General features: G+C 43.1%; 1 protein-coding gene across 9 annotated transcripts; it reads right to left on the bottom strand.

The window, feature by feature from the left end:
* Positions 1–444: 444 nt before the first annotated feature.
* Positions 445–11,759, bottom strand: CCNA1 (cyclin A1). Of its 9 annotated transcripts, none has more exons than XM_009426819.4 (9): positions 11,453–11,759; positions 10,008–10,196; positions 5,433–5,679; positions 5,117–5,241; positions 4,441–4,664; positions 3,128–3,332; positions 2,080–2,193; positions 1,007–1,140; positions 445–701 (listed from the first exon to the last, which is right to left on the bottom strand). In XM_009426819.4, the coding sequence occupies exons 2-9, from the start codon at positions 10,170–10,172 to the stop codon at positions 650–652; spliced, it is 1,266 nt and encodes a 421-aa protein (XP_009425094.1). In that variant the 5' UTR covers positions 10,173–10,196; positions 11,453–11,759; the 3' UTR covers positions 445–649.
* Positions 11,760–14,069: the final 2,310 nt, after the last annotated feature.

The raw sequence follows: 14,069 nt of genomic DNA, 5'->3' as shown, positions 1-14,069 counted from the left end.
TCATAGACATAATAGCAGCCCTGTACAAATGAGCATGCTATCCTTGGATTAGAATTAAATGTCAGTGACCTCTAAGAGCTATGTGACTACATTTGGGCCTCAACCCCTGTCTTACTGACTAGGATGGTAGAGTGAAGCTAGAGCAGGCAGCGCTTATTCAAATCCCTTCACCCATCTGTCTACGCTGTCCCTTTCTTCCTTTACTAATCTATGGCGAGCTACCTGGGGAATAAAGAGACAGGAAGGAAAAAAGCCTCAAAGCAGCCATTTACCAAACATGAATATCCCTGGATGCCTTGGAATACTTAATCCTAATAGCATGCCACGTTTACAAAACCAGTTTTGAAGAATATTTGAAATAGACATAACACTTTTAATACTCTCAACAAACATTCCAGACGAATATGTCAGCCATGATAATTAGTAAATAAGTCTAACACATGGTCATAAGACAAGCAGTTTATTGTTTAAAAAATGTTGGACTATATTACAAACTACTAAAGTCTAAGGGAACCTAAATTCATTTACATTTTTAAAATGTCATCTATATTGTAAACAACATTAGTTGATCCAACGTGCAGAAGCCTATGACGATTAATGGCACTTCTGATATGGAGGTGAAGTTCTGGAAGTGCTTCCATTCAGAAACTTATTGTAGAAGAAGAACTGCAGGTGGCTCCATGAGGGACACACACAGGTACCTGAAACAAGACCCAAAGCAAGGTCAGCACAAGCCAAGGACTTTGGTTTGATAAAATCTCAGGTCACAGAAAACTTTCCAGTAGTTTTAACAGAATGGAAGGAAGCTGGCTGACTACAAGTATTAAAAGCTGAAAAATTATAAATCTAGGTCTTTTCAAATTTATTTGTAAATTTGTACACGTAACCTTACTTTTCCAACCTGGCACCAGATACACAATTTAATCTATTTTTAATCTAGTAACCATTACTATAACCCATTAAGCTTTAAATAGAGAGCTAAGATATGAAAATGTCAGTGACTTACTTTGAAGCCTTGTACTTCTCCCTAATTGCTTGCTGAGGTCGATGGGGTATATCAAGGTACGCTTTATGAAGCTCACTCAGGCAAGGCACAATTTCACTTAATGAATACCCTGTAAATGCAGCAAGGGTTTCTGGCTAATCAAGACAAAAGAAAAAAATTGTTTCACATAACTTTATATTAGATATCCGAAGATAACCAATTTGAAATAAAGGGAATTAGTCCCTTAGTAAATATTCACATTCATCTCGAAAGAGACCAGAACCCCCTTCAGAGATTTTAGATGTAAAATATCAGAAAGAACAGCCAGGGCTCTAAATTTTCTCATATTATAAATTTATAATGCTCAATTTGGGGCTGGATCACTTTTTCCTTGTTCCCTCATGAGTGAAATTTTTACTGGTCCTTATAGAGCCCTGCTTGCCTGACCATTCTATTTGTACACAACATGAAAAATTTTTAGTCAAAACACTGCAGTGCTGGAATAAGAATTGCTTTAAAAAAAGTAAAAGAAAATTTTTAAAAAAAGAAAATGCAGCAGAAAAAAACATAAGCATTCATGAAAATGAGGGTAGACACCCCACTTCTTTTAGTACAACAGTGAGCCTTCAGAACCAAACCTAGGGGTCCATTTCTGATGTTGCCACCTTCTTGGGCAAGAGGCAACACTTTACTGCCCTGTTGTCTTGAAAGCCTGAGGTGCAATCTTCTGGCCATCCTAATTGGACCTAGGTTTTTGTTTTTAATATAGAAGGTAAAAGTCAACAACTTTTGCTTGAAGCAGTCAATGATTGTACCTCAAGGGCCCTCCCTGAATAACAGTGGGCACTGAGGTTTCCAGGCCTGCTTCTGTTGAAGGAGCATGTGATGCTGTCTCCTTGACTTCCTGCAATCTCAGTCCTCATAGAGTGAAGCCATTGAGTCAAAGCCATGATGACTGACCTGGAAGACTCAGTGGCATGTTGTGGTCTGCTGTCAAGTTGACCAGATCCTTATTAAACTAACTTGCCCTCATAAGAGGCAAGCCCATTCTAGATAGACCTTGAATTTCATCTAGAAAGAAGTTAGAATCTTACCCAAAAGTGCTTGTTCACAGTATAGTTTGCCAGGCAAAAAGCTGCTGCAGCTATCAGTGAAGGAAGATATTTCAAGAATGGATCTGCTTCAAGTAGACTCAGCTCTGCTACGTACTAAGCACAAGAGAAGAAAACACATTGGAATTAGAAATGTGACTAAGGTCACAAGTAAGCCTGGAAATGGCAAGGAAATAAATGGTATCTTATCTTTGTTCAGTCGGCATCTACAAAAATAGATGCTCAAAATTACTTACTGGGTTAGTAATTGGTATGCCTGTCTATAACAACAGTAACATTTATGTTTTGGTAAAATGTCAATACAAAAGTATTTGGCCTACTCAAAGTATAGGTGATAGGTTACTTTTCTTATGCTAATAGTTTAGGTTTATGCTGAGATAAAGTGGTACTGCTCTGGCAGCTGGAATTGGAACAGAGATTTTAGCCAAAAGACAAAAATATTAAAGCTATTAATCTATCAGGCAGTTCAGAGACTAGGACAGCACCAGTGGGAATATCTCATATTAGAAGAAACATAGTAAAACATGTGGACATCCTTATTACTCTTTGCACAGCACATAAATACCAGATATCCTAGATTATGGTCACTGGAAACCCAGTTGACCAAACCAATACTTCAATGCCTTCAACTAAAGTTCTGTAACTCCAAACAACCAAATAATGCTCATTACTTAATATATTAGGATGAGACTAAAACCTTATTAAACTAGATTTACTTTGTTCCCACTCTATAAACCTAGGAGGTTTTCCTTGTATGTGGTCTGTATCCAATAAGAGAACAGTTTCCAAGCTTAAATTTTTAAATAGTTGGGTGATTAGACAACCTGTGCCTGCCAAACATAGTCAATAGTAATGCCTTATAACCAAAAGCTGGGTTCTTAAAATTAGCTCTTTTTCAGCACTGGAACAGTTTTTCTGGGCCTGTGGGAAGAAAACTGAAAAGGAAAAAAGAACTGAAGGATGATTGGGAAAGGTTGATTTTTACGCTCCTTGGCACTGGAAGTTCCTAGAAATCACGCGGCATACACACCTTAGCCAGGTTCTCAGTCCTGACGCACACTCCTTGTCGCCTCAAGTACTGAAGGAGAAACTGGTTGGTGGTTGGTACTGTCAGATCAAAAGCTAGAACTTTCAGAAGCAAGTGTTCCATTTTTAACAGTTGTCGTTTTGTGTACGTATCATCGGTGATATAGACAAACTCGTCTACTTCAGGAGGATATATCTCTTCATATTTCCTGGGAAAGGAAGAGTTTTCAGAAGTAAAACTTAGAACCTTTGGCTCTACTCCTGTGCTACCATAAGCCACGCCTCTCTGCATGGCCCTTGCAGACTTACTTTGCAGCCACATATCCACTTAAATACCACTAAATGACTCAGGGCTATGAAAGTACTAGGAGCTTGTTTCTGGACCAAGAACATGATTATCACAAGGATAGGTTATATTTACTGCTAGGAGTAGTAACAGAAACAATTTCCAACCAAGAATGTTAGGTTTGGGCCTGTGATACACTGAAAGATTCTGAATGACAGACACTACAGGTAAATTCCTACACATTCTACAGACCTCAAATCACTTCATAGAAAAAAGTGTTAAGATCAACACAGTGATAGAAACAAACTCCACAGGCCTCTAGTTTTTAAAAAGATGCTGTTCAACTTTGTCCACTGAATTAGCAAATGATGCTTATAGCCAAGAGACATAATGATATAATTTCACTATGATCAATTCTTTCCTTCTGCCTTTGTTTCTACTTTCTTTAGGGGAATTTTGGCAAGTTTTTCTGCATTAACAATAGAATGTTTGAGACCAGAAGAACAGAAAAGAAACTACCGCTCAGCAACAGGTCACTTAAAGGTAGCTCAGCCACAACCCAGCTCTCTTTTCCCACACAATTAGGTACTGTCATGAATGAATGATAGTAACAGGAACCAGTTGAAGTAGTTTATTCACTGTAACCAAATAAACCTGTTATTATGGGTCATTTGCTAGATCATGAAGATAGCTTTTTGTAACCACACTGTCTTTAAATAGGACTTAATAGATAGGAAATAGCAAAAAGACTACACTGCAAAATAGTTAAATTAGATCCTGAATTTGAGATGATGGCTGCCTTAGTCATGACACTGAACTTGTTGCTATAAATCATAACCAGGTGATTGAAGAGGAAACATGTGGTAAGTTTCAGTTTCTCAGTCAATCCTGTGAGGATGATCTTTTATCAAAGGACACATGACTAGTTTTAATTATCAAGCATTGCATTTCTTCAATAAGAAATAGAGGACAAAAATTCCATGTTTTGACAAGTGATAGTTTCATATTATGCAAGCTGAAAGAACACTTACGAAGCCAAAAGCATAGCTGCTGTTCCTACGAGCTGCAGTTTCCCTCTCAGAACAGACATACATGAAAGGAACCTGTCCAGGAAGTTGACAGCCAGATACAGGGTCTCTGCTCGAAGTTTATATTCTTCCCCAACCTCCACCAGCCAGTCCACCAGAATCGTGCGCATGCCTTCCGTGATGTCTGGCTGCTTCTTCATGTAGTGTGCTTTGGGTCTGTGCCTTATCTGATTGGGAAAAGGTTTTGATATTTAGTAGTTGCAATTTCAGAAAGATCATTCCACAGTATAGTTGCTATTTAAAAATCTCACAAGCAAAGGTTGGAAAGATTCGAATCAGAGCCAAATAAATCTTTATCATAACAAGGAAGAAAGTATAAATTTCTGGTTCTGTAAAGTAATTGGTTAGCAAATTAACCTGGGGTTGGGGGGGCAGGGGAGAATGGCAATATGAATTATTCCTAAGAGTGAAATATTTAACATATAAACCCTTTGAATCATGTAGAAATAGTCCAAGCAATTGTGACTTGCCATCACAACTATTATTTTTCATAGATATTCTTATGTTTAGCTGGCATAAGAGTGCCATTCACTAGTGGTTATGGACCAAGAGTTTATAATTTATCTTAGTAATAAGAGCTCGGGTCCTGAAGATTGAAGTAGAAGGTAGGAAAACTTACTTCAGCTTCCCTAAGGTACTGATAAATTTCTTCAGCATATTCAGTCACATTTATCACATCTGTGCCAAGACTGGATATATCTTCAGACTGGGAGAGGAGAGATGAATCTACCAGCATAGGGGAAACTGCAAGAGTTCAACATTGTCAGATAACTCATTTAATTTAAACATTTGTTCAATCCACTAACCCTCCACGGGCAGTTGTGAATACAGTTATTACGTGCTGTTTTTCTCTTGCTAGTTACTAGCTATTGAATGCTGCAGGCAGTTATAAATACAGGGTACCATCAGCCATCAACCATAGGCAAGTCAGTTACCTGTGTTGAAATCCAGCAGGAAGTGCAGGTCTGACTTGAGTGTGCCGGTGTCTACTTCATACACATCCTCAAACGCCATCCCCTCTCTGACCGAGCAGCTGTCTCTGTCCCCCTGCTCTAGTTCATCCATGTAGATGTCAAACCCTTGCTTAGGGGGCTCTTGGACCCCACAGTCAGGGAGTGCTTTCTTTCCAGCTGGAGGGAAGGCATTTTCTGATCCAGAATAACACCTGATTCTTGTGATCCCCTAAAAAACGTTTAAATCTTTTGTTAGAGGCCACGTCAAAGACCACAGAGGCAATGTGAACCTGCATGACTCAAACCAACAGCCTGGGAAGGTAAGATAAATTCTAAACTGAAAAATCTATGTCGGCAATTTAATTCCAAAAAAAAAGGTCTTCAAAAGTGTAATTTTTCCCCCCTTATCTTTGTCTACATTTGATATTTGGAGAAAGAGCTACCTAAAATTTTAATCTACCTCACATATGTATCAAAGGAAACTCAAGATTGTAGAAAAAAGAAAACCTATAGCTCTCTTCCAAAATGAAATGGGTACCACATATAAAGGGAAAACTGTAAATTGGCTTTTATATTTATAGCATCATGAGATTTTATAAGTAGTCAGCATAACTCTTGATGCAGTGACTGAGTTCCTACAATTCCCCTCCTTATATAAATAACTTTTTAGCCAGAAGGCCCCTATAATGTTTCCATTTTATATCCACTTATTAAGAAACACGATTTTGGAAACTGATGCTGCTAAATTCTCTTACAAGCCACAGAACCTTTACGTATGACATAATGCATTTACTCTTGGGGAAATTTCTTAATCACTTCTCCTTTTTCTCTATTCTTATAACATGAACAATGGGAACAACTGTGGTGCCGCCACAGTGAACAAGCATAATGCATCAAACACTGTTGCATATTAAGGTGAGCCATGCCAGATGGCATGAATGTCAGCTGAATCAGGGCAGGTGGGCAGCTCTATGAACCTGAGCTATATTTATGCAAATGCCAGCTCTGTCTACCACATTAACATTTTGTTTATAATGTATCTTGGTGTGTACTGTTGAAGGCTACTTCTAAGTTAGTAGGTGGTTCCATAACTTTCCCTTTTATTTATCAAGTTAAATAGGTGACTTATGTCTGTAAGAAAATGAACACTTATGGTAGTAATTGGGGGGAAATCACAAAGACAACAAAGAGTCACAATCATAAGTTACTGTAACCAGATAACCAAGTTACTGCGAAGTTTGACTCTTGCTACAACCACAGCTCCAAGTTACTGCCAGGTTTGACTCTTGCTACATAGATACTGTGTCCATAGGCTGGGACATATATTTAATAAACAAATATTTACTGAGTATCTACTATGTGCTAGAAGCTTTTCTCATGCCCAGAATTTAGCAGTGAACAAAATGTTTAAAAAGAACTACCTTGATGGAGTTTATATTCTAGTCTGTGGGAGAAGAATGAAACAAACTAGAAAAGACACAGTAGGAGCAAACAGAGCAGAGTGAGACAGTCATATAGGCCATGAGGACAGAAAGAAAAAAGAGGCCAATCATGAAGGACTTACCATAGGCCAATTAAGGATTAGTTTTCATTACTATTATTTTGTTTTTGTTCACTTGCCAAGGCTGATCTAAGAATTGGCTTTTATTCAGAGACAGGAGCCACTGGAATTTTGGGCAAAGGAGTGGCATAATCTTTTTATTTCTTAAAAGGATGATTCTGGCTGTGCATAGGTGGAGAGTAAGTAAGCCAATCAATTACAAAACTTGAAAATTCTAAGTGAGACACAATAGGGATTTGAACCAGGGAAGTAATTGTAAACCATGAAGAGCAAAATAGTTCTAGACATTTAAAAAGTAGAGTTAATAATATTTTCTCATAAGATTAGATGTGGGGTGAGAGAAAAATAAGAATCGAGGAAGACAAAGGTTTGGAGGCTAAATAACAGAAAGGATGGCTACTCCATTTACTGAGATAAGGAAGACTTGGGAAGAGCAGTCTGTGAGTAGGGAAAAGCATGGGTGTTTCGTTTTATACGTTGCTTATTATATGACCTAAGTGGAGATGCCAAGTAGGCTCCTGAATATGTGAGCCTGCAATAAAGCTCAGAGGCCCAGGCCAGAGATAGAAATATCAGTCATCACCAAATAGAGAGTGTTTAATGCTAGGAGACTAAGAGGCTACTAAGGGAGTGAGTGCAAGATTTAGATCAAAGACTAGGTCCTAGGGCACTCTAACTTGTAGAGACTATATATATAAGTAACAATTAGAATATCAAACGGTGGCCAATGAGCTAGGTAGAAAACTTGGAGAGAGTGGTGTTCTACAAGCTGAATGAGAAGAAATTATTTCAAGGAAAAAATAATGATCAACCACGTCAAATAATGCTGATCAGTCGAGGAAGGAAAAGACTATGAATTGAGTCCAAATAGAGCAGGAAAAGAACTAGAGACAGAGAACATTCATCCAACAATGTGTGCCATCCTGGCCAGGCCCAGGTCTGTTCAAAGTAATGGACACACAACAGTGAACATGACAACCTAAATCAACACCTGGATGGAGCTTACATGTTAGTGGGAAAGGCAACATTATATATGTCAAAATACGACAAACTTTCAATATATGTGGCTTTAAATGGGATAGCTTCTGTCCCATTACTTAAATTTCTTTAAGCACTTAAATTACTTTAATCGACATAATGCAAACAGTTCCTAGACCTATTTCCTTGATACTGGAAAACTAACAAAGAAAATTCGTCGCCATTTCTAGCTGAAAAAGGGACAGGTCAAGGTGATTTTACAAAATCAACTTCTTCCCTGTGGTCCAGATTCCAGGGTTGTAATACTCAGAGGGAGCGTTTAGTTGAAAGGTTTTTAAGATGGGAAAATGGCAATATATTTGTATGCTTACAGATTTGGCCCAGTAGAAAAGAAAAAACTAATGAGAGAAAGAAAAGTGGCTGCAGTAACATCCTTGAAGAAGCAAGAAGACACAAGTATATTGTACGCATGGCGGGGGGCGGGGGGGCACCTCGCATGAGAGCAGGGACATAGCAGTCACATAACAGGATGTAGATGGCAGATTATATGGCACACGGGGACATGTGGAGATTCTCTTCTGCTTGCTTCTATATTTTTAGGAAAATAAGATACAAAGCGATCAGCTGAGACTGGGCATGAAGGAGGAGGTTACTGAGGATTAAACAGAGAAGGGAAGGTACAAAATAGATTTCTAAGCAGGTTGTAGAGGATAGGTACAGGGAAATGCAGAAGTGGCACCAGGTAACATAAGAGGTTAGCAACTGGGAATTTAAAATGCGACCATTCAACACAGGCACAACTGACAATTCATAAGAACCAAGTCTCAGGCTTTAAGTTTTAAAAAGCAAACATTGCTAAGCAAATTAAAATTTGTTAAAACCACTTCCACTCAATTTTCTCCAAAGCTTTGAACAGAGCATGTGAAGAGTCAGTAGATGAGGGGCTTCTAATCTAGTTTCTACCATAGCTTTCTTTTGGCAGAGGCTTAAACCTTTCAGATTTTCTCACTTATGAAATAGGAAAGGTATAGTTTTCAGTCTGGTTAAGGTATGTATGATCAGTTAAGTTCACACAATTAATATCTGAGGGACCATTACCTGTTAGCATAGCTGCTTAGTCAGTACTGGGAAGATGTCTGCCTTCAAAGCACCCATTTTGGAGTAATCTAATCTAGCCTGATCTAATCCTGATTTTAACACTATCCGCAATGAACACAGCCAAGATTATCCAGGTTTGCTTTAGGCACAGCCTGCATCAATGTGAACATTGCTCTAACCTGGAGGAAACCCAGTTCTACAGTTTATTTGGAAGCATTCACATTTCCTTTTAGCCCAGCCCTTAAATTACTTTAATATACATAACCCAAAGAGTTCCTAGACCTATTTCCTTGATAGTGGAAAAAATAACAAATAAAACTAATCACTATTTCTAGCTGAAAACCGAACCCCTCAAGGTGATCTTAAGAAATCAACTGGCCTGCCACCGTGGCTGACGCCTGTAATCCCAACACTTTGGGAGGCCGAGGTGGGCGGGTCACCTGAAGTCAGGAGTTGGTGACCAGCCTGGCCAACATGGTGAAATCCCATCTCTACTAAAAATACAAAAATTAGCCGGGCGTGGTGGTGGGTGCCTGAAATCCCAGCTACTCGGGAGGCTGAGGCAGGAGAATCGCTTGAATCCGGGAGGTGGAGGTTGCAGTGAGCCGAGATCGCGTCACTGCACTCCAGCCTGGCGACAAGAGCGAAACTCCGTCTCAAAAAAAAAAAAAAGAAGGAAAGGAAAGAAAAGAAAAGGAAAGGAGGAAGGAAGAGAAACAAAGAAAAAGAAAGAAGTAAAGAAAGAAAAGCAAGAAAGAAAGAAAGAAGAAAAGAAATAAATCAACTTCCCTGTAGTCCAGATTCCAGGGTTGTAATACTCAGGGGGAGTTGTAGGTACAAGGGCAAGAGAAAAGCACCTGGCACCAAAGCAGGAGAGCCGTTCTCCACAAGCATCATTCTCAATGCGTCTGAGTCATTACCTGGCCACAGGTCCTCCTGTACTGCCCATTTGCAGTTAGCAGCCCTAGCACTGTCCTCTGCGGGGGATCCTGGCCCAGCGGGGCTCTGGTGAGTATCTGACAAGCATCGGGACCTCGGGCCACTGTAGCCAGCACAACTCCACTCTTGGGGTTGCTGCAGTGCATTGCTTCAGACTCCACGGGCTGCTGCTACCAGGGAAAGAGAAACAGACAAGCTGGTTAGTCGATCCCGTCCACCCCGGGCTCCAAGGACACAGCGAACCTCTAGGAGGGAGAGCACCAAGCAATGGGACTAACACCAATTGCTGATCTTCCCAGCAATTATTGGGGCTGAAAGGGCAGGTGCGACCGCACAGGCGATCAAAGTTGCTCTGAATCAAAACAGTTATTTGAATCCCTGAGGGAGGCTTTTTATCCCAAGACTTCGTGTTGGGCTGGAAGGACAGAAACATTCTGACAAGCCTCCAAGTCGGGATACTAAACCCACGTTACCTGGAAGTTGAAATCTGGGAGCCCCGGTCTTTCCCAGCTGAGATACTCTTCTCCCCAGCCCCCAATAAAAGATCCAGGGTACATGATTGCGGAAAAGCCTGTCTCCATCCCAAGTGACGAGCACGGTGCTGCGCTGCGGCCTCCTCCCACCAGACAGGAGGCCCCAAAACCTGCCTGGACCCCAAAGCGGGCCCCGCTCTTCCCGTCGTTATCTTTCTATGTGTCCGGAACAACTGGCAAGTGCACTGGAGGATCGCGGTTAAAAGGTGGCCGGCTGGGCGGGGCAGGGCGGGGCAGGGTTGGGCAGGGCCGGGCCGGGCCGGGCGGGGCAGGGCGGGGAAGGGCAGGGAAGGGCAGGGCACGGAAGGGCGGGGCGGGAAGGACCAAGTGTCGAGGGATTCCAGCCTGGGAGGCGGCCGGGCTTAGCGATGCGGCTGAGCTGCCCACCCGCGTCTGTTGAATCGGCCAATCAGCGGCGCCCCCGGACCTAGCGGGAGCGTTTCCATGCCGACCGCGGCAGGCGTGCGCTCTCCGGGGCCGCATCGCCATGGCGACCTGCTCACCTGACTCGCTCCGGGTGGGCTCGCCGCGACCCCTGGGCGTTCAGGCCCCTGAGGGCCCAACGGGCGACGGCCCTCCAGCTCCAGCTGTGCGTCTCCGCCCGGGCGAGGTGGGGCTGGCCGCGGCCGTCTGCACACGTCCCCTCTGGTCCGCGCCCCCGGCCTGGGAGGGCGGACTCGCCCACCCCACGATGGCCCCGACTTTGGAAGGGACTGTTTCCGTGACCCGTTCTCCCAACAGCCGCTAACAACCCCCTCTAACGTCTCCTGCGCGGCCCGCTCCTGAGAACCCTGGCTCGGGAGAGCGACGCGGGGTCCTCGGGGCTGCGCAGGCTGCGGCGCCCTGCCCACGCTGGCCCGAGGGCGCGGCTCGCTCCGGGTCGGCTCACACACCTACGCTTCCTGCCGGGAGGCGGCTGGGACGCGGCGGGGCTGCCCCAAGTGCAGTCGCGGCAGTGTTGCCTCTCCATCGCGGGGGTCCTTGCGGGCCGCGCCTGCCCCGCCCGGCTCCCGGTGCATGTGGCCTGCGAGGCGGCAGAGGAGATGTGGGGATTTAGGGTCGCACGTGGTGCTCGAGGTCCCCACGAGGTGCTCGAGGTCCCCACGAGAGGTCTTCCCCCGCGAGCTCCTGCGCAACTGCGTGAGGCCGGCCCGGGAAAGCCAAGATTGTGGCCCAGGAAGAGGAAGGAACGCGGGCGACAGAGCTGGGGCTTGGGACGTTGAGGGGGTCGGTGGCAGCTCTCCGGGCTGGGGGCCGGGCGGGCGGCCCGGCCGCGTGGGGAGAGGAGTCCCTGGGGTCCTTATACGGGGGGCTCCTGGAAACCCGGGGGCTCAGACGCCTGCATAGGTGACTGACAAGCCAGGTGAAATAATCGAACTTTATTTTTTAAAAAATAATATGTATATATGCACACACACATTACCAATGCTATAGTCTGTTACTACTTTTGCTTTGTTTTAAACATCCATCCCTAAATCTCTAAATCAGACCCAAAGTCTATTCAAATGGCCACTTTATGCAAGCAACGGTTATCACCGTTTTCTAAGTGTGCGTTATTAACATTTTCACCAAGCAAACTGAGTGTGGGCATTGCTTTAATGGGAAGATAGTAGTATTCTAACAAAAGCGCGGGTTGAAAGCCTTGCAGATGAGGCAAATATTAAGAAGTTGGTAAGCATCCGGAGAATCAAGGCTGGTTGAGGGAGGAACGCAGAAACGGATCTTGTTCAACATGAAACTCATTTCTATACGTTTGTCACAGACTTCTATTCCTTGAGAGACAGCAGTCCGCTTGCACCCCAGATTTCCTGTGCCTTTGAATATGAAGGAAACACGGGAATTCTGGTAACATCTAGATTGCCGCAACAGAGAGTCAGAGGCCAACGGGGACCAAATGCTCTGCTTCGCAAGGTGAATGAAAGGAGCATTTCTGTCCTCTTGCCTGACGCCACTATTGGATATCTTCCCGGGAGCCCTCCCCCACCTGCCAACAGTGTTGTTATTTCCTGGGTCGCTGAAGGACTCAGTGGCTAACTCCGTCTGGGACTCTACAGCAAGTCCTGCCAAGAGCCTGAGTCGCTTGGGAGCGGACAAGATTGGCTGCGCTCACGAGACCTGGTCCTTTGTACACCCCTTTTCATCTGATTTCCTTTGACAAAAATGACCGAAACCTCACGCCTTTTTCCTTTTCTCCAAAGTAGAGGCGCCGGCGCAGTGTTTGTTCGTGGAACCTGTCGTTTTGATCCTCTTTTCTGGGATTGAAGCTGAAGCCAGTGTTGGAGTCGGGGCGTGCAGGGAGTGGGGAGCGCCCAACTCCTGCAGAGGCGGATCTGAGGCTGGTTTTTCTCAACTCAGATCTGGCCAGGACCAGATGACAAGGCTACAAAGGTGTCCAGTGACTTTCAGCCGTCTTTAGCCTTAAAAAAGCCTTAAGAAATAATAGTAACCAAATGAGACCTTCGGATAATTTAATACCCCTCCCCTTATCTGAATGGCTGCACCTTAATCCAGCCTTAATCTATATGAAATAGGATTATCATGAACATCTTTTTTCCTGTTCCATCCACTTTGCTAAACTTGGCAAAGGGAAGTGGTTAGTTTATGATTGTTTTATTGTGCTGTCTTAGAATTCTACATTGTCGTTACAAGCCTCTGGTCATATCTTAAACAGGAGAGTGAGTCCCATGAACTGATATCTATGTGTGCATGTAAATTCAGGTACGTGTATAACTTGTGCAATACTTATGGCTTTCTTGGCTTTAAAAAATATCTACACTGAGGCCGGGCACGGTGGCGTACGCCTGTAGTCCCAGCACTTTGGGAATCCGAGGCAGGCGAATCACGAGATCAAGAGATCGAGACCATTCTGGCCAACATGGTGAAACCCTGTCTCTGCTAAAAATACAAAAAGTAGCTGGGCGTGGTGGCGCGCGCCTGTAGTTCCAGCTACTCAGGAGGCTGAGGCAGGGGAGTAGCTTGAACCCGGGAGGCAGAGGTTGCAGTGAGCCCAGATCATGCCACTGCACTCCAGCCTGGTGACAGAGCAAGACTCCATATCAAAAAAAAAAAAAGTCTTCACTGAATATTGTGTTCCAACGAGTAATGATTTATGACATAAAAACAAATTTAACTGAATAAGTGTTCCATTTTTACTTTAAAATTCTAAACTAAAAACTTGGCCTTAGAATTAAGAACAAAAGGAGCAGAGAGAGTAGAAAGGACTTTCTCACAAATTGCACAGTTTTAGTGGAATGCATAATTATAATGTTGCATTTAGCAACATTATAATCTAATCTTAATTTTGCTATGCAAATCAGGATTAGATTTGCACAGCAAAATAGGATTAGAACTCAAACATAAGTAGATTTTAATTTTTCCCATCTTTAAATAAACTATATATTTGGTAATATATTGAGAATTAAACAATATAATTGTAAATACAACTTTCTTTAATATCTAAAATATTTGGCATAACTTAAATACTAATATAACCCCCTTTTTTTTTTTAAC

Source organism: Pan troglodytes, chromosome 14 (genome assembly GCF_028858775.2).
Source record: "Pan troglodytes isolate AG18354 chromosome 14, NHGRI_mPanTro3-v2.0_pri, whole genome shotgun sequence".
Lineage (NCBI taxonomy): Eukaryota > Metazoa > Chordata > Mammalia > Primates > Hominidae > Pan > Pan troglodytes.
The sequence above is the reverse complement of the archived record's forward strand: the minus strand, read 5'-3'. Positions and strand labels throughout refer to the sequence as shown.